The sequence below is a fragment of the Eriocheir sinensis genome, chromosome 15, assembly GCF_024679095.1.
Source record: "Eriocheir sinensis breed Jianghai 21 chromosome 15, ASM2467909v1, whole genome shotgun sequence".
Classification (NCBI taxonomy): domain Eukaryota; kingdom Metazoa; phylum Arthropoda; class Malacostraca; order Decapoda; family Varunidae; genus Eriocheir; species Eriocheir sinensis.
The window spans coordinates 21,888,178-21,916,021 of record NC_066523.1 but is presented as its reverse complement, the minus strand read 5'-3'; the positions used below and the strand labels follow the sequence as shown (position 1 = coordinate 21,916,021).

The window sequence follows — 27,844 nt, the reverse complement described above, 5'->3', positions numbered from 1 at the left end:
GACATGTATGGGTCGTGTCTACCTACCATCGGCGTCATGCACACTGCCTTAAAAGATAGTCACACTGGCTGTTTTCCTCGAACCATTGGGGCTACGTTTTTTCTCCAGTCTATGAAAATTGTAGAACTCCCGGTGTTGTGTTCCTGGCTGTCCTCATGTGACTATGAATGCTCAGAAGCAAATGTAAACAAACAAAGACTTGTTGAGAAACAGAGCTGTTCTCACACATCCCCCGACAGAATTCATAAGATAAAAAAATAATGCTAGACTGAGAAATAACTACATATCCTTTATAATGGTCTCAACTCAAACACACTGACTAACAAAATTTAATGATTTTGGGTAGATTATGCTCTTTAAGATGTCAAAACAAGAAGGTAAAACGTGTAGGAGATGTGCCAGCCACTCACCTGTGTCAGCCATGCAAGTGAGAGACAGCAGAACATGAGTAGGAATGTCCTCATCCTCAGCAAACTTATCAAGATAGTGACACAAGACTTCCACTAACTCTGCCTCCATTGATTGGTCCTGCAATAAAAGAGGTGGGATTTAAAACATGTTTTTTTCTAATACAGGGCACAATGAATTGGTTGGAAACCCCCCCCTGCTGATTAGGCCCTCAGGACTATTTGTAAAAAACAGGCAGTGACCGTGGACTCTCTGGCTCACTTACGGGCACGGTGAAAGGTGGTATGTAGGTATTTTACTTTTACAACTTGTAGCAAGCTTACTAATGAATGTAAAATGCTGATTTTAGTTTTGTTTGAAAGCTTAGCAATAAATGAAATATAAAATGCAAAAAATGTGAGCGGAAATCAACTGATCTGCAAAAATTTTAGTCTACTGAAAAAAAAGACAAAATTACTGTAGTTGCTGGTATCAAAGATGCATCCCATTTTCAAATGCTATATTTTTGGAAAAAAATCCTGATTGTATCAATTTTACTTAGATGTTCTTTTTTTTTACATCAATGTAAACAGCTCAAGGGTAAAAAACAAGACAAAGAACAGAAAACCCCACTAAACACTGTTCCTACAGAAGAAAGCACTGTTGATAGATTTAGGGGTAGAATAGTGACATTCTACTACAACCGAGATAGACTGGCTTGAAAGGAAACTCGAGATACAGGTACAGAGAGGGGGGACAGAATAGGTAGGAAGGTAGTTTAGAAAGCAAAAATTTGTGCCAGACTCTGTCAAAATCTCTTGAGATGTCTAGGGCAACAGTAAAATTTTCCTGAAATGGCTAAGAAAGGATGACCAGGAGTCAGTTAGGAAGGCAAGATCACCAGCAGAACACTGCTTGTGGAGTCCATCCTGGTGATCAAAAAGAAACTTTCTTGTTAAGGATCATTTTAAAAGCTTTTGAGACAAGGAATCAAAGCTATAGGGTGATAGTTTGAAGGATTAGAGCAGTCACCCTTCTCAGACACAGGCTGTATGTAGTGTTACTTCCAGCAGGAAGGAAAGATTGATGTTGAAAGGCAGAGACAGAAAAGTTTGACCAGGTGGGGTGTCAGCATGGAAGCACCATTATTAAGTTTAGTTACTTGTTTCCAAACTCAAGTACATGTCTACCATATACACCTGTCCTGTATTTGCAGGTTCACTATTTGTGGATTTGCACATTTGCAGTTTTCACCCAATATGCACAAAGGCAGCCCAAAATGATTTTTTGTGGTGCCACTTCAAACATTTATGGTCCGCCTGTGGGCATTTTGGCTGTTCCTATGGAAAGGATGATGTATACATGAATAAAATATCATAGGTAGCATTATTCCAAAGTTATATGTACTGTACTGTAATATATGTAAAATTCTTGCAAATATAGTTACTGAAATCACACTAGGTTAGCAAGGTGTGTGAAATTTTTCAAGATATCAATGCCCTCACCTGGCGGTCCCCTTCCCCTTTCCAAATAGGGGCAACCAGCCCCCTCTTGCAGTCAGGAGGAATGGTACCAGAATGTCATAGAGTCATGACTGCATGCAACCCATGGATCATGGCCTCACCTCCAGCTTTGAACACCTCTGCACTAATTTTACAGATGCCAGGTGCCTTTCCACCCTCAACCTTGCTAGTGCTACAGCCTCTCTGACCTCAAGAGAGGGTGGGCCTTCATTGATGGGTGGAACAGCATCTGCCATTTGCAATCCAGCAGCCGGAAGATGCCCATTCAGAGGGTATACCATGTACAACTGCTCAAAGTACTCAGTCACATGAGCCCTTTGCCCATCCATATCTGACACAAGGCAACTATCTGCCCTTGCTGGGGCAACAGAGTGCAGTACAGATGAAGTGACATCATCCCTCTCTACATCACTCTCACTGCTGTCATTGTACTCAGAACACTTAACCTCAGACCTTGCTATTGGCATTGGGCATGCCTCCTCCCCTCCCGTGGCCCTGCTGCACACGACTTTCTACTCATGCTCATCCCTATACTGTCCAAACCTCTTATGCAAGAGTTAACCAGCATCTTCACTCTTTCATCCCTCAAGCTGGTAAACTCTGGAACAATCTTCCTTCATCTGTATTTCCGCCTGCCTACGACTTGAACTCTTTCAAGAGAAGGGTATCAGGACACCTCTCCTCCCGAAATTGACCTCTCTTTCGGCCACCTCTTTTGATTCTTTTTCAGGAGCAGCGAGTAGAGGGCTTTTTTTATTATTATAGTTTCCTTTTTTGTGCCCTTGGGCTGTCTCCTTTGTTGTTAAAAAAAAAAAAAAAAAAAAAAAAAAAATCTTAAATACATCAAGGTCAGATACACTGTCATTAGTCATACAACATGACATGCAAAATCTGAGTTGAAGTAAAAATTAATGGTGCTCACGAGTCTGATTTAATCAACTATAGCTGGCCAAGCAGACTGTGGAGGATATGATTGAACCAACGATGGCCATTGATTATGGGCTGATAGAAGAGATATGTATATGTGTAACAAGTTATTAATTCTATTAGATTATCAATGTACAATTCTTCTTTTATTTGCACCAAGAAAAGAAAGCACTGTATTCCTAAGAGATACCAGAGGGTAAGGAAATCCAGTGTACATTTGTATTATGCTGGTAGATTGAACAATAAAAACAAGACTTGGCCAGTTGATGCAGATTGCTACTGACATTTTTTTATTTTTCTCAGTGACTCATGTATGGCTGAGAACATAACATGTGAAACACTTTGAACCACTCACCTGTACTGTGTCATAAGAATTGAGTAGGTTTAGCAGGAAGCCAGTGGCCACAAGACGTAGCTGATGATCCTCAGGGCTGTCTGATAGTTGAGCTGCCCTCTGTAACAGGCCTAGTAGCTGGCTGGCACCCCCAGATTCCATCACACTTACTCTACCGCCATCTGGAAGGAACACTGTAGTCAAGGAAATAATTTATGTATGTGTAAGTACCAAATTATCTTTTACCTGTTACCTACAAACAATTCATTAACTCAGAATCATGTTACACATTTCATTAATTTTCTGTTTGTGCATGTGTGTTTGCAGTGTGTGTGTGTAGTTACCTAATTGTATTTACGTAATTGTAGTTTTACAGGGCCTGGGCTTATGCGCGTGTGGTCCCGTCTCTGTATCTGTATTTGTCCAACTTTTCCTTAAAGCTTTGCACACTCTTCGCTGATACTACATCCTCACTTAGTCTGTTCCAAACCTCTATATTTCTTTGCGGGAAGCTACATTTCTTTATGTCTCTCAAGCATCTTCCTTTCCTCAATTTTTTAGTGTGTCCTCTTGTATTCCTGGTGTTTATTCCTTCTTTTAGTAGTAACTTCTCATTATCTACTTCTTCCATTCTGCCCAATAATTTATAAATTTGTATTAGGTCTCCCCTTTCTCTTCTCTTTGTTCTAGTGTTGGTAGGTCCATTTCCTTTAATCTTTCATCATATGTCAATCCCTCCAGTTCTGGAACCATTTTTGTTGCCATCCTTTGTATTCTTTCTAGTTTTTTATGTTTCTTCTTAAGGGGAGACCACACTGCCTCCGCATATTCCAATTTTGGCCTAATCATAGTGGTTATTAACTTTTTCATCATATCCTTATCCATCTAGTGGAATGCTATTCCTATATTTCTCACCATATTACGTGTATCACCGAATATCCGATTAACATGACTCTCAGGCAGTCGCTCCCCATCCGACTCAAATCCTTCCCTCAAACACTCTCTTCATGAATTCATTCTCCCCCATTCTCATCATGTGTCCAAACCATCTCAGCGCACCATACTTCACCCACTCCACCACTCCAGAATCCATTCCTTTCGCTGACGCACCCATACCAATCCGCTCATACACGCTTTCATTACTTTCTCCATCCCATCCTGAAACACCACATGCACCTCTTATATAACTCATTTCCACTGCATGTATTCTCAATTGCTGTGCTGCATTCCATGCCCACATCTCTGATGCATATGACAGAGTTGGCAGGATAATATTGTTCCTTATTCCTCTCCTTACCTCCATGCTTACACTTCTTCCTTTCATAACTCTCTCCAATGCACCTACTACCTGTCTGCCCTTCACTGCTCTATCCCTCACCTCACCTTCCATACTTCCATGCTTACATAAAACTGTCCCTAAATATTTAAACTCAGTCACCTCCTCCCCTAACCTTATCCTACACTTTGTTGTACCCTCTGCTCTAACTCTGTATGGCTTCGCAAAATCAATGACCTGTTCTCTCGCCCTCTCAAATACCATAACCTTACTATTTCCAGCATTTACTCTCAGCTTTTTCCTCTTACACACCCTGTCAAACTCATCCATTATCCTCTGCAGCATCCCCTCATTCTCTGCCAACAATACTGTATCATCTGCAAACAGGCCTGCCACCAATGACTCCTCCATATCTCTCACTTTCATCCTTGGACCTAGCTCCCCCACTCTGGCTTTCATTTCTCTCATACAACTGTCCATGTATATATTAAAAAACCAGGGTGACATCACACACCTGTCTCACACCCACACCAAAACTTTCACTCAACTCATCATTCATGCATACAGAGGTCCTCGCATCCTTATAGAAGGATCGGATTCCCTCCAGCAAATGCCCTCCCACACCATATATCCTTAGAAGATCCCACAACCCCTTCCTGTCAACCCTGTCAAATGCCTTCTCTAGGTCCCTGAAAGCAGCAAAGAGATTCCTATCCTTCTCTCTATATTTTTCAACTAACATTTTCAGTGCAAATATTTGGTCTACACAACCCCTCCCTTTCCTAAAACCCCTTGTTCATCACCTACACTTTTCTCAGTTATTTTCCTCATCCTCTCATTTAAAACCCTCTCATACACTTTTCCTGCCACATTGACTTATTCCCCTGTAATTATTACAATCAGCTCTGCTTCCTTTCCCTTTGTACAGCAGCACAACAATAGCCTTTCTCCAATCCTCTGGCACCTCACCCTGTTCCCATGCTAGGTTACACATCCATAATATCCAGGGTTGGAAAAAAAACCTGGTAAAAAAGAAAAGAAAAAAAAAAAAAAAGTTTATTCCTCGTATTTATATGTAAATCAATTTAACCCTCTTGTGCACCATAAGTTTCCATTAAGTTTCTGTTCCACTCATCATACATTTCTCAGGCCCGACCGATCTTATTTTTCTGCCGCGATACTCTACATTCCCGGACGTATTTTACCCTCACAGATATATCGTACCCCAATAAATCTGGTATCAGTGGCTTCATAAAGACTTGTACTAGAACATGCACAAATAAAAATAGAGGAAAGTATATATAAAAGCAATACAAACTTGTTTCAAATCTCCATATTGAGTATTATAGACAATAAATCCGAAGTATCAACTCTTCCCCACTTGCAAGCTCGAAATTTTGTGGGCCAACTTTTTTAGCCGAATATATGTTTCGAAATGGAATTTAGTGAGGATTCTTATGGTATCCTCAAAATCCTCATATGCCTATTAGTTCCCGAGTTACACCGAGAAAACTGTATTATTTTCCTTTCCAGTCAGAGTAGGCTAATAACTAAAAAGCGCTCAAAGCTCCTCATCTACACTCCTTGAAAGGTTGCCATATGTTACCATTAAGAAACTTATCCCAACAAGTGATGCTCCCAAATTTGACGCACTTTCACTGAAAACTTAATTTTTAATCAATTTTTTAAACTTTTATGACGCGTCATCGTGCGCCAGGACCTTTTACCCTTTAATGATGCGAAACGCGTCATCATGCGTGAGAGGGTTAAATAAGCAATTAAAAAGTAGTCTAGAGTAAAACAAAAGGTTTGAAGTGTTATCTGAAGGATAGACACTTGTTTAGGTCCTGTTGATACAGGTTGTTAACTTGTACTGTACAGGAAATGAACGGGTGAGGCTTGACTACTGGTCACTCAGCACCAGTGATGCCATTCTAGCGGATTTTCTGCTAGATCTGGCGGAACTGCATGTTATCTAGCGGGAAAAATCTTAAATTTACAAGAGTAACTGGCGGATTTTCAAGTCCAATCTAGCGGCAAATTTTTAAAGCTTCACCTATCATCTGGCAGATTTTCTAGGCCATCTTAGTGGATTTATAAATTTTGAGTTGGCAACACTGCTCAGCACTCCTCAGTTCCTTGGTCTCTCCTTGCCGTGAGTGAGGGGATCACACTGTTTAATTGTTGTGCTTAGCGGGGCACCCTGGTGCGGTTAGTAATTACCCTAATATATATTTAGTATAAATTATAGTTAAGAGTTATAGAGAAGAAAAGTAGTGTTGTTTTCTGTGTGTGTGTGTGTGTGTTATCACTTAAACCAGGGGGTACACCAAGGGTCTGTCAGGGGGTATGCGCTCATAGGCGGATCCAGGGGGGGGGCCACGGGGCCATGGCCCCCCCCAAACGCTCTGAGAGTATGTTTTGGCCCCCCCCAAAATTTACATATGGAGGCAAGAAGATGGGGTTGTCAAGATTAAAAAAGGTCAAGGCTGATGAAAGCAATGTTTTTAAATATTACGATGTGATTATTGTGATTCTTATATGTTATATATTAATATATGCTTAATAAAGACCAAAAGTATTCTGGATCTAATTCTTGAGTTATGCCCCTGAAAAGCACAATGCAATCCGATGTGACTTAATTCCATGTGTACAGTCCGTCGTCGATGAACTTGGCCCCCCGCAAAACTCAAGGCTGGATCCGCCCTTGTATGCGCTCCCCACGAGTCATTAGGGTTAGGGGCCTGGCTGCCCACTGGCTTGTACTGTATGCGTACTGGACAGGGAGAGAGGCGTGAGATGTGGTCGGGCACGCACCACTCGACAGTCGTGAACTGGAGATTGGTGCTGCTGCTTTTTGGCAGGTTGGTCTCTTTGTGGCTACTGTCTTAACTGATATATTAATTTCGGAATGCTGTGTCGATTTCAGTAACATTACGATCGCAAACTCTGTGCCATTGGCAAGTATAAGATTGAGCCCTGACTTATTCTTAGTGGAAAAGGTTGATGAAATAGAAAACACTAGTTTTTTCATGTGTACTAAGTGGTGTTGTGCGAAATGATTTACTATAGCGGCGATGTATAGTTACGATGTAAGATGGCCTTAATTTAAGTGTAATTTGTGGTGTGACTGTGTGATATGGCTGGGTGTAATGTGTAGGATTCGAGTATGATTTGGCTTGGTGAAACCGTGTCGTAGCGTGGTGGTTGTGTGATGATGTGTCAGGTGTGTGTGGATGGGAGTGATGTGGGGCATTGTGTACTATTTTTTTATTAAAAAAAAAAAAAAAAAAAAAAAGACAAACCCTGGCCCCCCCCCCCCTTTTTTTTAATGCCAACCCTGATAATATCCATTCCACAACTACACCTCCTCCATATTTCAGCATTGCTACTGTTATGCCATCAGCTCCAGGGGCCTTTCCTATTTTCAACTTCTTCATTGCCTCCTCTATCTCACCTCTCTCCTGTGGATCTGGCCGCCCTACACTGACCTTTATTCCTACACTAGTCACTTCTACTCTCTCTCCCACACTCTCATTCATTACAGTTTCAAAGTGCTGGGTCCATACACCCTCTCTTTACTTTTCCTAACCGACCTCTTTACCAACATCTTACTCTCCCTGTACTTTTTCTCCCATCTCCCTCTCCCCTCCTCCGTCACATTTCTCTGCAACATTTTCTTGTAGTTCCTTCTTTCCTCCTCAACTGCCTCTTTTATCTCATCCATGCACCACGCACTCCCTTTCTTTTCTTTTCCACATGACCTATACTTGACTACTTCCTCAGTTGACCTGACCACTGAACTCTTAAACACCTGATAAACCTCCTTCACTCCTTCACTGTGTTTTACCTGTGCTCATGCTCTTCCAAGTATTTCCTCCACTTTCCTCCTATACATCTCCCTGTGGCCACTGTCATGCAATTTCTCACTTGCTAGTTCCTAACCTTTTCCCTCTTCCCATTCCCTCTGAATTCCCATTTCTTTCATCCTAGTTTTGGCTACTACCGTGAAGTGATCAGATCAGTGATCAGACTTGATTAAGGAGACCTATAAAAAATTGCAAAAGGTGCTCAAGACTATTATGCTTGAAGCCTTCCAAGGATGCATGGAATCATGGAAAAATGCTGGTACCACTGTATACATGCCCAAGGAAATTACTTTGAAGATTATCATGTGAACTGTATAAGTGTGGCTAAGAAAATTAAGATATGAATGGTTTTACTACCTAGGGAATAATAAAAATAAAAGAAAATTCAGTTTCCCAAACTACGAGTAAGCTAGCTGATAAATGGAATAACATGAAAATTAAAACTGACTGTCAGAGGTAGGTACTAGTTAAAAGAGCTTATCACTAAAAAAAAGTTATCCTTCCTGGAGCCTGGGTGAGGAGTCAAATTAGTCAATTAGGTTAAAAATGGCATATGAGTAAGAAAACATTTGAGCTAGAAATAGGACAGAATGCCCTGTAAAATGTGCACCAGTGCTGCCTAAATCCTTTTCACAAAGTTAATGCTAAAAACTGTGCTAGGACTTTGCCAAATTGACTCAATCCTGGAAATATACATAAAAACAAGTACAAACCTCTGCGCACACACACGCGCATGCACACACCCAGACACACACACACACACACACACACAATACACCATTAGTCAAAATCAAACCAAATTCTTAAAATCAAGGAATGAAAAATAGACCAAACCTTGTTAATTACTATATGGAGATTATAATTTTACAGCTCATGGTAAACTGTTTTAGCAGAGAAAAGAAAATTTGAAAGGACAGAAATGTGCCTTTTAGTTGTCACGTGTGTTAGTCAAAACATTTCAACACACTGAATATTAGTCTGTTTTCTTTACTGTCGCCATTCATTGCAATTAATGTTGGTATACATTTTGAACCTATTTTTAGTATGTTATGTGTAACCATGCTCTGTTTTGTTATTTTTCATTAAATTTATAATGTAACAGAGTGAACTCAGATACTTTTCTTTATCAATTACTTGTAATCATTCCTTTTCATTGAGGGTGTTATACTTTAAATTGTTATATTAATGTAAGGATTTTACTTTACAACTCATCTTTATGTTGTATACACATACATACTTCACTATTGTATGTAACATCTCGGAAAATCAGCAAGAAGTTTACCCGAAGATTCAGAAAACCATCATTTCTGAAAAACAATGTGATACAAAATTTCAATAGGTAAATGTAAATAAGATATTCAGCAGAAAACTGCCATTAGCCATCATAGGAGCTGATTTCAACATTCAATATTTTAAAGGATTTTTTAAAAACCCATTTTAAAATTTCGCCCTAACTCAATCCTAACTGAATCATAAATGAAAACTTGATATAAAATGATAAAACCATCAGAATGATTGAAATTCTCTTACATGACTATAAACTGATGACATAGAAGATAGGAAATAGGTAAATGGAGATACTGTTATACACAACCAATAAGCCAAACTCCTTCCCACAAACAGTGAAAAGAAAGGAGAAAACAGTAGTGAGCTCATGCAGATCCATGTAATCTTTAAGCAAAGTAACTTGACTGCATTGCTCCCTCATGCATCACCCACACCATAAAGAAAGACACACCATGTTCATAGCAGATGTTGCCTAGAGCTCGACAGGCTTGCTGTGCAACTTTGGTGCTGGGACTGGACATTTTTTCAACCAGAATGGGCACTAAACCTCCTGTTACACACCCTAGCCGGCAGTTTTCAACCTAGAAAGAAAAAAAGAATTAGCAATCGAGAGAGAGAGAGAGAGAGAGAGAGAGAGAGAGAGAGAGAGAGAGAGAGAGAGAGAGAGAGAGAGAGATACTATTTGTCTACATTCCCCAGAAACCAACTGTAAAATGCATTATAGTATGGGATTAATGGTGATGAGTTCTTAGCCACTAAGAATAAATGAGTTTTAATCATAAAAGAGCCCCCCAACTAAAATGAGTGTTGATTTGCAACAATAGACAGATTGAACACAAACCTTTTTTGACTAGTGAAGCACAGGAAAAAAAAAAATGGATTTATTTAATTACAGGCACATGCTGAGCATATTGTGGGTGGCGAATGCTTTTCCCTGTGTGACATAATGATCACATGATCACATCAATGTGCAGTAGGACTGAGAAGGAATCAATGCCATAATTGATTTCTGCAATTCTGAGAAAGCTATTTAAAAATCAGTTCCACATAGGTGCCTCACCCACAATGCATTCCTCTGTCTCTCCAATCAGAGAACAGGAGGTTGTTTACTTTGGTGTAAAACATATTGTACGCTGCCAGCAGCAAGTACTAAACTTATTTCATATTTCTAATTTAAATCATAATACATACATCTTTAGCAACTTATAACATTACATTCATTATACTGAACTTTAAAAGAACAACATATAGCATGTGACAATTGTTTGTGTGAAAAAATATATATTTTAATTTTCTATTTCTTGCGTTTCCCCGTTTCTTAACCCTTTCATTGCTAAACGCTTGCAGTGGGCGTTAGGCGTATTTGCTGGTGGCGCTAAACGCTCCCTGTGACCTACACCCGCACTCAAATCTCCCGCATATGAGAGTGTTCCAACACTAATTCTCACAACACAGGATTGCCAATTGAGTGGATTCTTCACTAAATTTGGTGGAAAATCATATCAGCCCAGCGTGGCAAATGTACGAACGAGTAACTTGTGGATGTTCTTGCCCAATATAGCGGCATTTTTGCATAGCTTCACCAATCACCTGACTGATTCTTTGACCAAATAGTTGTAAATATTGCAGTTGGCAATGCTCCCTTGCCAGAATCTGAAGAAAAGATGTCCGCAGTTCCCTCAATACGGCTGATCATCCCGCACGCACTGACGTAAGTGTTAACATTCAACACTCCCTTAACGTGCATGTACGTTCGCAAGAGAGGCATACATGACCGACTCCTATAGATCTGGACCTCCTCTTTCTAATGGTGTTTTTGGTTTTTAGCTGTGATGAATAGTTTTTGAGATACAGCGGTTAAAAGACCCCCATTGGGCTCCCCGAGCGCGCCTGAGGGGATAGTCTCGTTGCGAGCGCTTAGCAATGAAAGGGTTAAATACTATTACGAAGTCAAGTGTCTCTATACCATAGCTATGAGAAAAATATTTTTATGACAAAGTTCACATGCATAATTTTTTGGGTAGTTTCACAAGGTCCACAAGATGGCAAGTTGAGATCAGTGAAGGACCCCATTTAGGAACAAATTCCCATGATGCAATCCTACACAGCTAAAATAGCCATCTATTGGTGCAAAATACTTTGTGATGTTTAGCATAATATTTGATATTTCAGAAATGTATAACTGTTCCTTGCTTTTGATATTCAAACCATTGGAATTTTCAAACTAGCGGAGTTTAAAATAATCAACTATTGTTATATGTGTAAACTTTCCAATGGGTCTTCCCTATTTATTTTGTCCTTTGGTTCTTAAGTTCACAGACACTGAACATCAATCAATTAATCAATGGGGGCATAAGACGGGGGGCGCATCGCCTCACTCACCCTACGACACCAAGTCCGGGGGTCCCTCTGGGCAAATCTCCATGCAGGCCCCCTTCCCATCCTGAGTACCTCCCGGCAGGATCTATTGACTTGCTCAAGCCACGAACTCAGTGGGCATTCCCTCGGCCTCCTCCACCCAGGATTGTCTCTAACAGAGACACCCTGATGAGCAGGGTCAGCTTCTGGGTAGCACGCCAAATGCCCATATAGCCGGAGTTGGTATTGACAGACTACAGTACCTTCTCGAGTTTCACGCTATCCGAGTTTCACGATCCTCGAGTTTTGCTCTTAGTCCTAAATTCTCACCATCCCAACTTTCACACATTACCGCCCCGAGTTTTGCGCTGCTTGACATGTATGGGTCACGTCTACCTATCATCGGGGTCATGCGCGCTGCCTTAAAAGGTGGTGTCACACTGGCCGTTTTCATTCAACCATTGGGGCTACGGGCAACCGCGGTTCCCCGTATACCCAACCGGGAGCGAGTTGTCGGTTGTCCTTACTAATGGAAAACAGTTGTGGGTATGAGCATGGGTATGTGGGTACTGCGCGGCTGTATGTAAAGAAACAGACGACGGCAGTGGCTGAGGAGTGAGGAGCAGTGGAAGATGGCTTGCCAAGAGACTCGTAAAGTGGACTTGCAGAGCTGCTTTGTTTACTATTTGATATTGGTGCTGTGGAACCACAATCCAAAAAACTTTTTTCTCCAGTCTATGAAAATTGTAGAAGGACTCCCGGTGTTGTGTTCCTGGTGCAGGACGGGACATGGCAGCAGCGGTCGTCCACTACGCTGGCCGATGTTGAGAGAAATATCTTCTCGCTGAAATAAGTCTTTCTGCTGTCCATCACTTATGCACGCTGTGTGGGCAACCGGCAACTCCAACTTTTCCGGAAGTGTTTCACACACGGCCAAGGTCGGTTGCCCGAAGACAAAGCAGTCACCCTGTATCCAGGAGGTTTCACCTGCTGAAGTAAGGGCTGTTGCAGCTTGTGAAGCCATTACCCATGTTATGAACATGTTGCTGCAGTTAAATGGAAGGAAGAAGCAGTTGTGGGCATAATTATGGCTTCAAAGACATGAGGACAGGCGTGTTTATCCTAACCTCGTCAGAGGACTGGGCAAATTTCCAGAACGTCACCCATGAGACGCTGTTGGATGAACCTATTTTTTCTGATAGTTTTCGGTGTGTTATAAAATAATCTGCTAACTGTTTCTGTTGCAAATCATTAAATCACTAATACAACGATTGACTTCTTAAAGCCTATTGTACGTGCACCTGCCGCCGCAGCCGCAAAATAGCTTGCAGAGAGGTTTAACTTTCTTACTGTTTCCATATTTCACTCTCTGCCCACAGAGATCACAAGTGGACAAACTAGAACAAAACCAGGCAAATTAATGTTTTTCCTGCTGTGTATTCCCCCAGCGCGCATGCGTGGTGGACAGCAGAGCGACTTATTTCAGCGGTGAGATATTTCTTGCAACACCTGCCAGTGAAGTGGATCACCGCCGCCATGTCTCGTCCTGCACCAAGAACACAACACTGGGAGTCCTTCGACAATTTTCATAGAGTGGACTAAAAAAGTTCTTTGGACTGTGGTTCCACAGCAAGGGGTGTTCTCTTATCTTGTCATCAAATAGTAAACAAAGCAGCTCTGCCAGTCCACTTTACGAGTCTCTTGGTGGGCCATCTTCCACTGATCCTCACTCCGCAGCCACTGGTGTCATCTGTTTACATACAGCCGCGTGGTACCCATGCTCTTACCCACAACCATTTTCCATTCGTACGGACAATCGACAACTCGCTCCCGGTTGCCTGTAGCCCCAAAGGTTGGATGAAAACGGCCAGTGTGACACCGCCTTTTAAGGCAGCGCGCATGACCCCGACGGTAGGTAAACATAACCTGTACATGTCAAAGCAGTATGAAACTCAGGGCGGTAATGCGCGAAGTTGGGATGGTGAAAATTTAGGACTAAGCGCGAAACTTCAGGATTGCGAAACTTGGGTAGCGCGAAACTCAAGAGGGTACTGTACTCTCTTCAAAAATTCATTTTCCCCCATTCTCATCACATGGCCAAACCATCTCAGCGCACCATGCTTCACCCACTCGACCACTCCACAATCTACTCCTTTGCTGTCACACCCATATACAAACCTCTCATACATGCTTTCATTACTTTTTCCATCCCATCCTGAAACACCACATGCACCTCTTATATATCTCATTTCTACTGCGTATTCTCAATTGCTGTGCTGCATTCCATGTCCATGTTTCTGATGCATATGACAGAGTTGGCAGGATAATACTGTTCCTTATTCCCCTCTTTACCTCCATGCACACACTTCTTCCTTTCATAACTCTCTCCAATGCACCTACTAACTGTCTGCCCTTCACTGCTCTTTCCCTCACCTCACCTTCCATACTTTCATGCTTACATAAAACTATCCCTACATATTTAAACACATTAGAGAAACTGTATAAACAAAGTGAAAAACATCCCAAATGAACACCACTGAGTGCCAGGAATCGAACCTGGGTTCGATGCCTGGCACTCAGTGGTGTTCATTTGGGATGTTTTTCACTGTGTTAATAGTTTTCCTAATGTATTTACACACCGTATATGCCATAAGGGGTTGATTAAAAGCATTTCCATCAGTCACGAGTGTGGGCGGGGTTACCTTCACCTTCATTTCCACAGTGCGGGGCTGGGGCGTCAGTTAATGGCCGCAGAAATGGCCTCTGGCGCGGTAACCTTTTAGCCCATCGGTGGTCTGGTCGGTATGCTGCCCTGACTTCTAGTCAGAAGGCCTGGATTTGATTCCTGGCACTCAGTGGTGTTCATTTGGGATTTAAACACAGTCACTTCCTCCATTCTCTCCTCTCCCAACCTTTCTTACACTGCATTGTACTCTCTGCTCTTACTCTTTACGGCTTTGCAAAATCAATGACCTGCTCTCTCGCCCTCTCAAATACCATAACCTTACTCTTAAATGAGGGAGTTTTATTGTGAAATTTCCATATCATGAGCTCATGTGGTTAGCTTGGTGAAGATAACAATACCTTAGTTTGAGCACATGAAAACCGAAATTGGACACAACCAAGCTATGATAAAGTCTCCTCACCTTGGCCAGCTCAGCCACCAGTTCAGCTCCTTTGGCCTGAATGTCTTCATTGGATCCTTGGATGGCTGCAAGGGCCAGTGGCAAGACTCCCCCAGCCACCAGCTCTTCACACACCTCTCCACCATCATCTGGACCTGAATACAAAGAATATGATTAGAAAGAAATAACTGTACTTTCACTGCCACTGCAGGTAAAACATATACATTCACATAGGTAAAGGTAAAGGTGGGTGCTACACTATAGCTGTGCTTGGCCATAGTGCTCATCTAAGAACCGTTGGTCTTTTGAGCCTGTGGTAAGAAAGACCCAATTACCCCAAGACACAGGTCAATGTGAAATGTGGGATTGCTACAGTTTATCTTCCCCATGTACCCATTTAACGACCAGTCCAAAAGGGAGGATGAACAGCTGGGTGAGCTGCATGCCAACTGCCTGGGCTGGGATTCGAACCTGCGCCCGTGGAGTCGTAGTCAGGTACATTGATTACTACTCAACGGAGGCGATAGACCACTGCTCCATGAAGGCGCTACACAGTTTCACATGGCACTACTTTAATAGTTATGTATTGCGTGACAGTCAATGACACACTAAGGGAAACAAAGGGAGTCAGGGTTTGTGATAAAGTGAGATCTTGCATGAAATAAGCAAAAAATGGCTTAAGATGCACAGCAATTAGTCTGCTTCTAGGGGATGCTTTTTGGGCATGTCTTTTTTCTTTCCAAAATAGCTTTTCAAACTGGGTCATTCAAGCCTACCTTCACCTCTTTTCACCAAAGCATTAATTTGTCCACACATATCTTAGTGATATATCCATATCAGAGCCACATGCTGTTGCACCACTGATTCTTGCTCTATCATCAATGATACACTGAATGCATAAATCAGGTACATGCAAACAAAGATACCTCCATAGAATTTGGAACAGACCTTATTCCATATCAGTTCACTCAATCACTAGTAGAGGGCTCTTGTATGTTATCTATTAATAATGGGGATACTGAGCCCACAGCAACCACTGGCCCATAGCTCAAAGTTAGTATTCAGGAAAGACAAAAAGAAAACATGGGTCTTCCTGCTTTCTTGTACCTTTGCTAATGTTAGTCAGTTGGAATCGATAAAAATATCTCTCAGATTCCTTTACATGATCAATTCTTGTCTCTAATCAGTTAGATCAGAGGTTCTCAATCTTTTTTCAGTGATGGCACCCTGAACTTATATAAACCCTTTTGTGGCACCCTGTCCTTCCTCACATGAATTAACTTCTTATACACAATTGTACCTGTTTAAATTACTTTAATTAATGACATAAAATTATTATCCATACTCAAACCAAAATTAACATACGGTACAGTACATATCCAAACAGAACTCATTAGTCAAATTAAATTAACAAAAGAGACTAACATAAAAAGAAGAAAGAAAAGAATGATTAAAAATTCATGATGATCTTGTGGCACCCCAGGGTGCCATGACACCGAGTACGAGAACCTCTGAGTTAGATATTGGGCCAGTTTTACAGTCCAATACACTGTTTGTGTGCTCCCGAACCAAACACAAAACACGACGAAAACTCTTTGTAGCCTGTGTTTGGCGTTGATATAAAAAGGAGAAGGAATTTTAGGAAACCACACAGGGAATCTCTTTATTAGTATCTGGTATTGAGTAGAAATAATGGATCACTGTGGAGAATATAGTTTGTTTTGGGCGCTTACAATGACACGGTGTTGGACTGTCGAACTGGCCAAGAGGCATCATATAGTGAGAATTTTCTGTACCTTTCTGCTATCACTGCAGAAAATCTTTCCATTAAAAACTCCTTAGATACATGTACTATACATCCACTTACTCATACAAAAATTGTAAATCATGTGGAAGATTTCTGACACATGGTTCTGCACCTACCAAGGTTATGCAACTGATTGATTAATTTCTCGAAGGGCTCACAATCTGTCTCAGCTGAGGCAACACGAAGCTTCTCCAGGCTTGAAGCTAAGTCATCTGAAAAGAAACAGACATTATTTAGGTGTAATAATGGTCCCATTTTCCTGGCAATGGTACCTTACAGTAGGCAAGGCTTAAGACCTTTGGAATTGTCTTAGGCCATTACGAACTTAGATATAAACTATTTAAAAACTAACAATCCCACCAAAACCTACCAGATAACTTGTCTGCACACAATTTTGATGGCAAAATCTAAAGTAAGACAGCATACTGTCTAATGAATAGCTTCTCAGTTTAGGCAAGGTTGAATATGAGGAGATACTATGACGACATGACAACATAGGCTTGCGGTAGCTCAAATCCTGCATGTAGCAGCTAGGTACATACCCACACAAAGAACACTAGCAAGGATGCTCCTTGCCCTAAATACTTGAACCCTTACCCATGGCGGTGACAAGTGGCACTCCTAGAAGGGTGCTGACAGGGGTTGACAGGCACCAGTGGCGAGTGGTCCCTCCCTCCCCGTGCCCTCCGTGCTGGTGTGCTGGTGGAGTGGTGGACACTACTCCGGGCTCCTCGTGACGGTGTAGGTTCTTTACTGAGCTGCCGGATGGTTGGTATCACCGCAGCCACGCCCTGCCCTCCTCAGTTAAGCCGTCTAGCACAGCTGTCAGGCGGCGGGTGTGTCTGGTGTGTCCACAGGTGCTGGGCGAGCCTCGGCCAGGGACCAGCAGGGGTCACACCAATCCTCTGTTCCGCACGCTCGTCGCTCCTCTAGGGTTCTCCCTCCTGTTCCCCACCACGACTATTGAGCTAGTTACACTGAGACTTGGCGCCACAGTGCCAGAGACAGCCCCGGTGCACAGCGGGCACAGGCAAGGCGCAAGCCGGACCGTGCGGGTTGGGAGGACCCGGGACAAGCGGGACGCTGGCGGCGGCAGACGAGAGGATTGGGGACCGGTCAAGCCAGGCTACTGCTGTGCTACACTGCACAGTGCACACTGCTCACTTCCATCAGCTCGTATCTCTCGGTTCTGTATATTATGAAATGCCTGTTCGCTAATAACTATGGTATTTTCGCTCAGATTAGACCTACCTAAACCTTTTACTCATTACCTCCTTAGCATGCCATATACTAACCTACTTAAACAAAACTGATATATTTTAAAAGGGCTGTGCAAATGAATCATGGAGTACTCATAAACTATATGACCGTTCTTATTAATGGCCTCATTCGCCACGCCCACAAGGGTGTGGGCAATGTCTTATCGATGTTTATGCAGCTGCCCGAGCTAATAAGCTCTGTGAACACATATTATTTGCACTTGTATTATTTTCTTTCATAATTTTAACGCTTAGACTTTGATTTAGAAACTTGTTTTCTTATTTTGCAGCTGAACGGCATTTCTGAATGCGGCACTGCACTTTGTCAAGGCCAGACGGGGGAAGTGAGTCAGCATGGCCGTGACTCACCCTGCAGCCCCTTGCCCGCTGACAGACGGAACTTCCCGCCACCACTTGGGTGGATACTGTTGCACCTCTCGAGTGTGTCTCCAGATGTTATTACAATAACATTGAAATGTCCCCCTTTCATATGTTTTGCTCATGAAACTACCAATATCCGAATGTAAATAGATGACTTTGTAAATCAAGATATCCTACACGCCTTCGTGGTGTAGGGGTTAACACCTAGATACGAATCCGCTGGTTCGATACCGCCCCGGGGCAGTTAGTGGCCAGCTCACACAGTTGTCCATTCCCTCTTTCGGGATGGTCGATGATTGGCCCTACCTGGAGAAACCCGCAGCTGGGAAAGGCAAAATGTGGCAACCCGGATGTCACTCAGATACTCACAGATAATGTCTGGAAATGACCTACGGTTCCAGTTCAAAAGCCTGACTTTTCAGTGTTGGTTGCGTGTTGTGGTTATGTGTGCTCTATAGTTGATTGATTGATTGATTGATAGTTTATTGTTGCAGGTAAACAACAAGGGAGAAGGGAGGAACATGCCATCCCAACCCCCAGGCAGGACAGAGTGTGATTATACAACTATTAATACCTGTGTAGGTAGCACCATGAAATTAAAAAGATACAATGGTTGGAAGGGAAGCACAACAAGGGAGGGGGCAGTACCTCCCCCTGAAATTTTAGTTCCTGGTCCTCCTACACTTTATCGAGACTTGATTCAAATTTTAGCACAGTTTCGGCATTTACCACCCATCCCGGCAAATCATTCCAGTTGCTGATGACCCTGTTTGAAAAAGCATACTTCCTGGTGTTGAGTTGATCTTGTCTTGAATATCTTTTTTGTGTTTCCACTGGTTATATCATCCTCCCTTATCTTGAAAATCCCTCTTGTGCATTATATTGATCGTATTTCTGTGTTATAATCTTGTATTTATGCTTCAATAAGGTCACCCCTGGATCTTCTGTAACCATAATCGTTCTTAGTAGGGAAGGTCTTTTAAATGCGGTGGTCACACTCTTATATTGCCCGAAATTCACTCCACAATATCTTCACACAACCTCTGCGTGTAGCGAAACACACGAGAAATTATCTGGACAAGGATAGGGTTTTGCTGGCACCGGGGATAGAACCCGCGACCAGCGGGATGGGAAAGACACTCCTTATCCAGTCAGCCAAAGAGGTACGGTATATATTATCGCCTCAATTTCAAGATAGTCCACCACTGAGTGAAAAGGCGTAGGCCTATATGCGCATGACCAATTTCTTACCTGGATTTCTTACCTGGATGGGGACACGCCCCAACCAAAAACTGTGTGATGTCTCCAACCAAAACTGCAGCTGATGAATTTTCATGAAGATGGTCAGATGGTTGGCTAATATGACATAACACGAGTTTAGACTCCCGGGCACTTACTTTGGGCCGCTTTCACAATCGTTTTGTTCGTTTTGATCGTTAGCAATGGCGCCGATAGACGCTATAATTTTCCACGTGAAACTGGCCTATTGGGTAGTGGCGGCTGCAGAGGAAGCGAGAGGTGTTGAGAATGTGTGGTAAGGTGCGGGGCTAGGCTAACCCCGCAGCCACCACTACCCCATCGGCCAGTTTTAAGTGGAAGGTGTGGTGTCATCTGCCTTCCGGTATCATGAGACATCCCATTCTTATTTTCGCATCGCGGAACCCAAAATTTACTATCATAGAGTAACTAAGCGAAGCATCTAGGTGTAAGGACCAATGAGGACCTAAAAAGCGATGCAAAGCGGAACAGGTCACAAGAAGAAGATTGATTGTTGATATCCTGTAATCATATTTATATACATACATGCGTCGTCATTTGCTTTTATAATAAAGTAAATAAGATTGGGTGGCACAGATCCCGACAAGCAGTCGACGAAAGACACGGTACTGTGTCGAAATTAATGTATGTATTCAGGATGGGATGTCTCACGATCCCCGGATGTCTCATGACACCACACCGTATCATAATAATCTCCTCGGGCTTAGGTAGCGAGAGTCCCCACCGTTTTAGGAGGACCCACCTGGAGTCTGACAGCTCCGTGTTGCGGATTGGTTTATTGACAGCATGGCAGTTGTGGATATATAGGAGCGCTTTCATTGATCATGTATTGTGTGTTTCAAGTACCGTCAGAGTTGTGTTGAGACGCTCAGACCTCACCACAAATGGTTGTTCTATCGCCTGCAATGAAAAATATCCAAGAGAATAACTAGAAAAACTACTGAAATTTGTTGATAAACACTTTTAAAGGTTGATTAGGGCAACAGCAAAGGAGGAGGAGGAGGAAAAAATATTGAAGGTGTGTGTGTGTGTGTGTGTGTGTGTGTGTGTGTGTGTGTGTGTGAAAGAAAAGAAAAAAGAAAGAGAGAAAGACAGAAAGAAAAAAAGACAAAGAAAGAGAGAAAAAAGAAAGAAAAAGAAAGAGAAAGACAGAAAGAAAGAAAGAGAAAAAGAAACGAAAGAACACAAGAAGAACATAACATAAGGAGACTGCAAGAGGCCGAGTGGCCTACACAGGGCAGCTCCAGATTCCAACCCCCCTCCCCTACTACCGTTGTCATCCCCGTCCATGTAGCTATCAAGTCTACTCTTAAAACAAGCTATCGTCCCTGCACTCACTATGTGATTGCTGAGTCTATTCCATTCCCCCACCACCCTATTACTAAACAAATGCCTGCCTGTTTCCCTCCTAAATCTATACTTTTCTAATTTAAATCCATTACGGCGTGTTCTATCCTGCTGGCTAATTCTCAGTACTTTACTTATATCGCCTTTGTTGTAACCCTTCACCCATTTGAATACTTTTATCAGATCTTCGCATCATCTCCCCGTACTCTTCGTCTTTCTAGTGAATGTAAGTTGAGATGTTTCAGCCTATCTTGATAAGGGAGGTTCCTCAGTCCATGAATCATCTTGGTCATCCTCCTCTGAACTGATTCTAGCAAGTTGATGTCCATTCTGTAGTGTGGGCACCAAAACTGGACAGCATAATCTAAGTGTGGTCTAACTAACGCTTAACAGAGTCTGAGGATGACCTCTGCACTTTTGTTGGTTACCGTCCTGTTAAGGTGGTAAGCATCCCGCCTTGACACGTATGGTACTGATTATATTTATCATATTGTAGTGCCTGGACCCGCATGATGGAATCGCCTCCCATAACTCACTCTGCAAGGGGGGTACTTCTTTGGCCGACTGGTTAAGGAAGAGGTTCTCAAACTGGGTGCCGCGGCACCCTGTGGTGCCATGGACAGTGCCTAGGGGTGCAACAAGATTATCATGAATTTTGAATCATGCCTTTTTTTCTTCTTTTTATGTTAGTCTGCATTTATAACTCTTAAGTTAATCTAATTCGACTGATGAGTTCTGTTTGGGCATGTACTGTACCGTATGTTAATCTTGGTTTGAGTATAGATAATAATTTTAATTAATTAATTAAGGTAATTTAAACAGGTACAATTGTGTATAAGAAGTTAATTCATGTGATGAGGGATGGGGGGGTGAAAAGGGGTGCCACAAAAGGGTTTATATAAGTTCAGGGTGCCATCACTGAAAAAAGATTGAGAACCACTGGATTAAGAAGTGGTTTTCCCATATCGCTGGTCCCGGGTTCGAAACCCTTTCCTGGTCTGGATCAGTTACTCGTGTGTTTCGTGACACGCTGTGGTTGTGTGGAGATATAGTGAAGTAAAAGTGGGGCAATATAAACTTCTCAACTAAATCAACAATATAATTATCTGAAGGAAAATATTTATATAAATAAAATTCACTGTCTGTGTATCTCTATGTAGCCGTTGTCAGTCTATATTATCGCTCAGTTGTTTTGTCGTCGAGGGAGTGTGTGTGTGTGTGTGTGTGTGTGTGTGTGTGTGTGTGTGTGTGTGTGTTTGGGGGGAGGGGGGGGGGGGCAAGTTGAAAGTCCGCCCCGGGCGGCAACTCACCTACTGTAGGTGCGCCACTGTATGCTGATATGTAAAACAAAAATACAAGTTTTCAGCACCAAAGAATATTATAAATTATTATCAAAATGAAAAAAGGATACAAGTTTGAAATAATTTAGTATTTTGCACCACCATCAGCTTACAATGCTGGTGAAGTACCTAGAAAAGTTCTAGTGTAAGGCGACGGGGGGGGGGGGGGGGGGCTACAATTTAGAAGAAGCCATAAAGAAGTGCAAAAAACAGCTTTCACTAGTCATGGGGGACTTTAACACCAGTTCTAATTAGGAAAGGTGTTAGGAAAGGTGATATAATCATCTCCAATTATTCAAGGCTCACTCAGAAGTATTTAAGAAACTAGAAAGTGAGGACAAAGAAATCAAAATAGACAATGAATACTCCATACAACCTGAAGACAAACAATTAGTTCAATCCCAGCTCACACACAAAAAAGATCAGAAAGAGAATAGAAATAGGATTGAGTGTTTTTGGTAAACATAGTATAGCGAGGAATAGCAACCAGTCACTCTCCCTGATGATAAAGGCGTACAGTTAATGTATCCTCCCAATCCCAACCTGGCGCTTCAAATAAATTCAGAGTGAAAGCTAAGAGGTGCAAAAAAGATGGAGAAAAAATAATGGGTATACCAGTGAGCTAGTAGGCAAGTATTAAGGATTAGAGTCTTTGAATGACGATCTAGAAGAGTGGTTCCCAACCTTTCTTCTGTCGTTTCCCCCTTCATCAACTTCAACCACCCGGATTTCCCCCTTTATGTAGACGAGGAAAAAAGTAGCCAAAACACGAAATTTACTTGCTTAATAACAAAAACAATATAATAAATAAATAGAAGCCAAACAATATTTACTTAACACAAATCAGTCAATCAATAACTCTGACGCCCCGTTTCCCCCGACTAATTGCTAGTAATTTATGTTTCCTTCAGGTTAAATTTCCCCCCTGGAATCATAAAATTTCCCCCAGGGGGAACTTTCCCCCAGGTTGGGAAATGCTGATCTAGAATAAGAAATGCACTTGGAGAGGTCATACGGTGCACTGAACTGATAACAAACGGGCAACCAAAGTGACATAGTGATGGACTTTATGAGGTTAGGGCAAACCGTATACCAGATGGAAAAAAAAGTAGGAGTATTTGTCGAGGCAGGATGGATTACATGTACTAACAAGAAAGGTATATAACATTGGGAAAGCCCTTTATCCTGCAGTGGACTATACTCTATCGACTCTAACTTGAGCCTTTAGTCACGTCTCCCCTGAGTCGCGCTATTGCCACATCACCCCATCACTCTCCTCAGAGGAGCTCCGTACTCCCCCCCCTCTCTCTCTCTTATTTACGTTATATGTAATATATTTTGCTTGGCTGTGCAGGACGCGAGAGTGAGACCTACGTGAGTCTTCCGTGGTGGCGGAAGGGTGAATGGTGCGGCCTGGCGCTTATTGCCAAAGTCCCTCAGGCGGCACCGTCGCATGAGCCACGTTGCCAAATGAAATGGAAGGTTTACAGAGTCGTTGTCTTTCCCTCAAATCCCAAGCCAGTCATAACACCATGCAGTCGTATTATGAATATATATATATATATATATATATATATATATATATATATATATATATATATATATATATATATATATATATATATATATATATATATATATATATATATATATATATATATATATATATATATATATATATATATATATATATATATATATATATATATATATATATATATATATATATATATATATATATATATATATATATATATATATATATATATATATATATATATATATATATATATATATATATATATATATATATATTCCATAAATAGATAACGTACAGACTAACAGCGAAACAGATCGCCATGCGCAGGTCATCGCTAGATGTGTAAACGGTGGGGGTGTTCCCCGGGCCAAGCCACAGGGTTCAAGTTAGAGTCGATAGACTATAGTAATGGTGATGATGATGACTGTAGATCAAAAATGCATAATACTGATGAACAAAACCGTGATTCAGGAAATGCAGCGCACGCTGATGCATCTTCACCTGCGATATGTCAGTAAATGGGCGCTACTTATACGCAGCATACCGCTGAGCCCAGTCAGTCACCGTCGCAGTACAGTTTGATGGAATGAAAACAAACCATTTACAGTCTGACTTCGCAAATTTTTGTCCTTCAGTAATACCTCCTGTAACGTGTTTTTATTTAAAGTAGGTACACATCCATAGCGAATCCAGCGCTTGCCTATGGTGAGCCTCCTTACCTAGTCCAGTACTTCACCCTTGGTATAACTCTGTAAATATATTTTTAACTAGCTTACTTAAACAGTAAATTTTATTACAAGGAATGCCTGTAGATCACCTCATATTGATATTAAAAAGTTTCCAGGTTTTTATGATCACCATGTGTGAGTAAAAACAGAAGGTCGCAACATAATTCTTTATTGATGATGAAGCCTGCCTTTTAAAACTGCGCTGATATTTTTTTCGTGTTTTTCACAAGAACTAACAACAATGGGTCCTCGTCTTTGTCTGGTGACAACGCAACATCACTCTCGCCAGCCTCGCCCCGCCCCGTCCCCGCCCCTCCATCCCCACAGCCGTCTTCAATTCAGACATCAACTAAACTCACACGGATTGAATACAGCTCTTGAAACGTCAATACAGTGCAGCCACTTTAAGATCATACACTTAAGATATGAATAAGAGTGAGGAGAAAAAAAATTTTTATGAAGTTGAAAAAAATGTTTGGATGATGTCAGAGTAGACACGACGAGCATCAGTACTCACTCCAGCGAGACTGACGTCAGGTGTGGGTGAGGCAGGGCACGGACGTGGGGCATAGCGACCAAATCCAACAATTAGTGTCAAGAGAGAATTCTGAACACTCAAAGATCTTCCTTGAGACTATTTTTGTTGGCCTCAGTACTGGCTGAAGCAGCCTGACTGGCGCTCCTCTTGGCGGCGCACACCGGCGACGTGCAGGACGAGTGAGTCACTTCAGCTGCAGGTCACCACCTGTCACCATCCATCAATATTCACCTCCAAATCAAATTTGACCATAATACGTGACGACGAAACCTCAGTAACATGTCCCTCAATCCTCATCATCGCGTCATTACTGATGTAGCCTGGGCTTGGGCGCCACGTAGTGGATCAAATTATTATTACTCGTGTATTAATGCAGCCGCACCGAAAAATCACTCTCACAACTCAACTAACATAGTACAACTGTTTATACATTTTGTGTCGTGACTCAGGGGGCACCACGACCCCCTCCACGACAGGTACAGAGAGGGCGGCCTCACCCCGGGCTGGCGGGCGAGCGGGGCATGGGAGGAAGTGACGCAGTTGTGCTTCTAGTTACGGAGCTTCAAGTGGGAATATGAACCAAAAGAAAACAAAAAGACAGTTGATGTAATTTTCGAGGCCCACCGCTCGGTCCTTGTGATCGTTTACATATATACATAGAAAACGGCGGTACGTCGTAATAAGTCTAACCTATTCTCGCACAACGTGCTCCGGGAGTGAGGCCAGCACAGGAAGGACAGGAGTACACATGGGACATCAACACGTCTTGGGCACACTGCTTGTCACTCGAGATGCCGCTCAATATTTGGCAAAAAATAAGAATAAAATATATATATATATATATATATATATATATATATATATATATATATATATATATACACACACACACACACACACAATATATATATATATATATATATATATATATATATATATATAGATATATATATATATATATATATATATATATATATATATATATATATATATATATATATATATATATATATATATATATATATATATATATATATATATATATATATATATATATATATATATATATATATATATATATATATATATATATATATATATATATATATATATACACACACACACACACACACACACACACACACACACACACACACACTCAGACACACACCCATAAGTACGCATATAATTATTTGGATACAAAATACATATCTAAATTACAATCGATGTTCGCTAAAATGCAATGGAGATAAATCAAGCTTATGTAAGATCACTGATGGATTCAAAAATACGAAAAAGTTAGCATTTTAAAATTATCCATATCAAATCAAGACATTTATAACAACATTTGAAACTCATCGAAATAAAGCTGTGACGTTTGAAGGCGGAGCGAGTCACAAGCAGTGGCGACACACCACACCTGAGGCTCACAGCTAACAGTCCTACCTAGAGAGTTTGAGCCTACGTCATCGAGTCAATAAGGCCGATTCCTTTTTGACAAATTAGGTGTAAAATAAAGAAGTGAACAGAACACGAGCCTACGACCACTCACAATGACGCTAATACAGATAGGAATATTCTCATGGGCGAAAGTCAGGGTATCCATTATGATAAATTTACGGTGACGTGTTGCTAAACTGAGGCGACACATGGAAAAGTGGAAGTGCGAGTGTTCTCCTGCCGCAGCGGGAGAGTGAGGCCATGTTGAGGGAACCAGGAGCGAGAGGCCCCACCCCTCCGTGCTCCCGATGGGAAGAGCGACCGCTCCAGCCACAACCACCTGGGCTGCAGGCATGAAGCTGAAAAATACTCTAAAAGCAAAGCAAGGGATAATGATCATTGTGTAATATATATATATATATATATATATATATATATATATATATATATATATATATATATATATATATATATATATATATATATATATATATATATATATATATATAATTACACACACACACACACACACACACACACACATAGTTTTCAGTTTAAAGACGCAATGAAATCTAAACACACTGTTTATATTAAAAGAGGAGACTTGAACTGAGTAAACATATAATGATATAAAATGCAAATAAAATTCAGTAGACTCCAGAAAGCACAAAGGGGTGTAGGTACCAATCTGAGATGGTTCCAATAATATGGACAGATGAGTTCTTCGTACACAAGCCACTTCTTACGACTAATTCCAAACATTACAAGTCTAGACCTGTAGTTCTGACACTTAGTTTTGACCTGACCATCATCAACGATTATCTAAGGCAAATTCCATCTGTAGTGTTACTATACATACAATATATATCTTTATAACATAATGAGTTTCACAGTTAGTTTGTAAGCAAATGGAGAAGGTTAAGCATCCATGTAAAGAGCTCTCCATCAGACTAGTCCCTGGCCTACAAAATACATCAGTATGGAGAGATTACCCACTTATCGATGCCCAGCTCAACCTTGTCTTAACTCCGCGCAGGAAAGTGACAACAATAAATCTGTCAGGAAACATACGAGCCACGTTCCTCGCGAAAGAGCCAAAC

General features: G+C 41.5%; 1 protein-coding gene across 4 annotated transcripts in view; it reads right to left on the bottom strand.

The window, feature by feature from the left end:
* The window catches only part of LOC126999039 (rap1 GTPase-GDP dissociation stimulator 1-like), a 30,930-nt gene extending 12,278 nt beyond the window's left edge, over positions 1–18,652 (bottom strand). The window contains exons 1-6 of one of the 4 annotated variants that reach the window (XM_050861407.1): positions 17,491–18,652; positions 17,010–17,105; positions 15,108–15,241; positions 10,055–10,184; positions 3,193–3,365; positions 411–528 (exon numbers count right to left, since the gene is read on the bottom strand). In XM_050861407.1, coding sequence (XP_050717364.1) covers positions 411–528; positions 3,193–3,365; positions 10,055–10,184; positions 15,108–15,241; positions 17,010–17,105; positions 17,491–17,494 — 655 coding nt within the window. In that variant the 5' untranslated portion in view covers positions 17,495–18,652. Of the gene's footprint in view, positions 1–410; positions 529–3,192; positions 3,366–9,553; positions 9,624–10,054; positions 10,187–15,107; positions 15,242–17,009; positions 17,106–17,490 lie in introns of those variants that run through there. The other 3 variants (XM_050861403.1, XM_050861404.1, XM_050861405.1) reach the window with 3 other exon arrangements.
* Between the last annotated feature and the right edge of the window lie 9,192 nt (positions 18,653–27,844).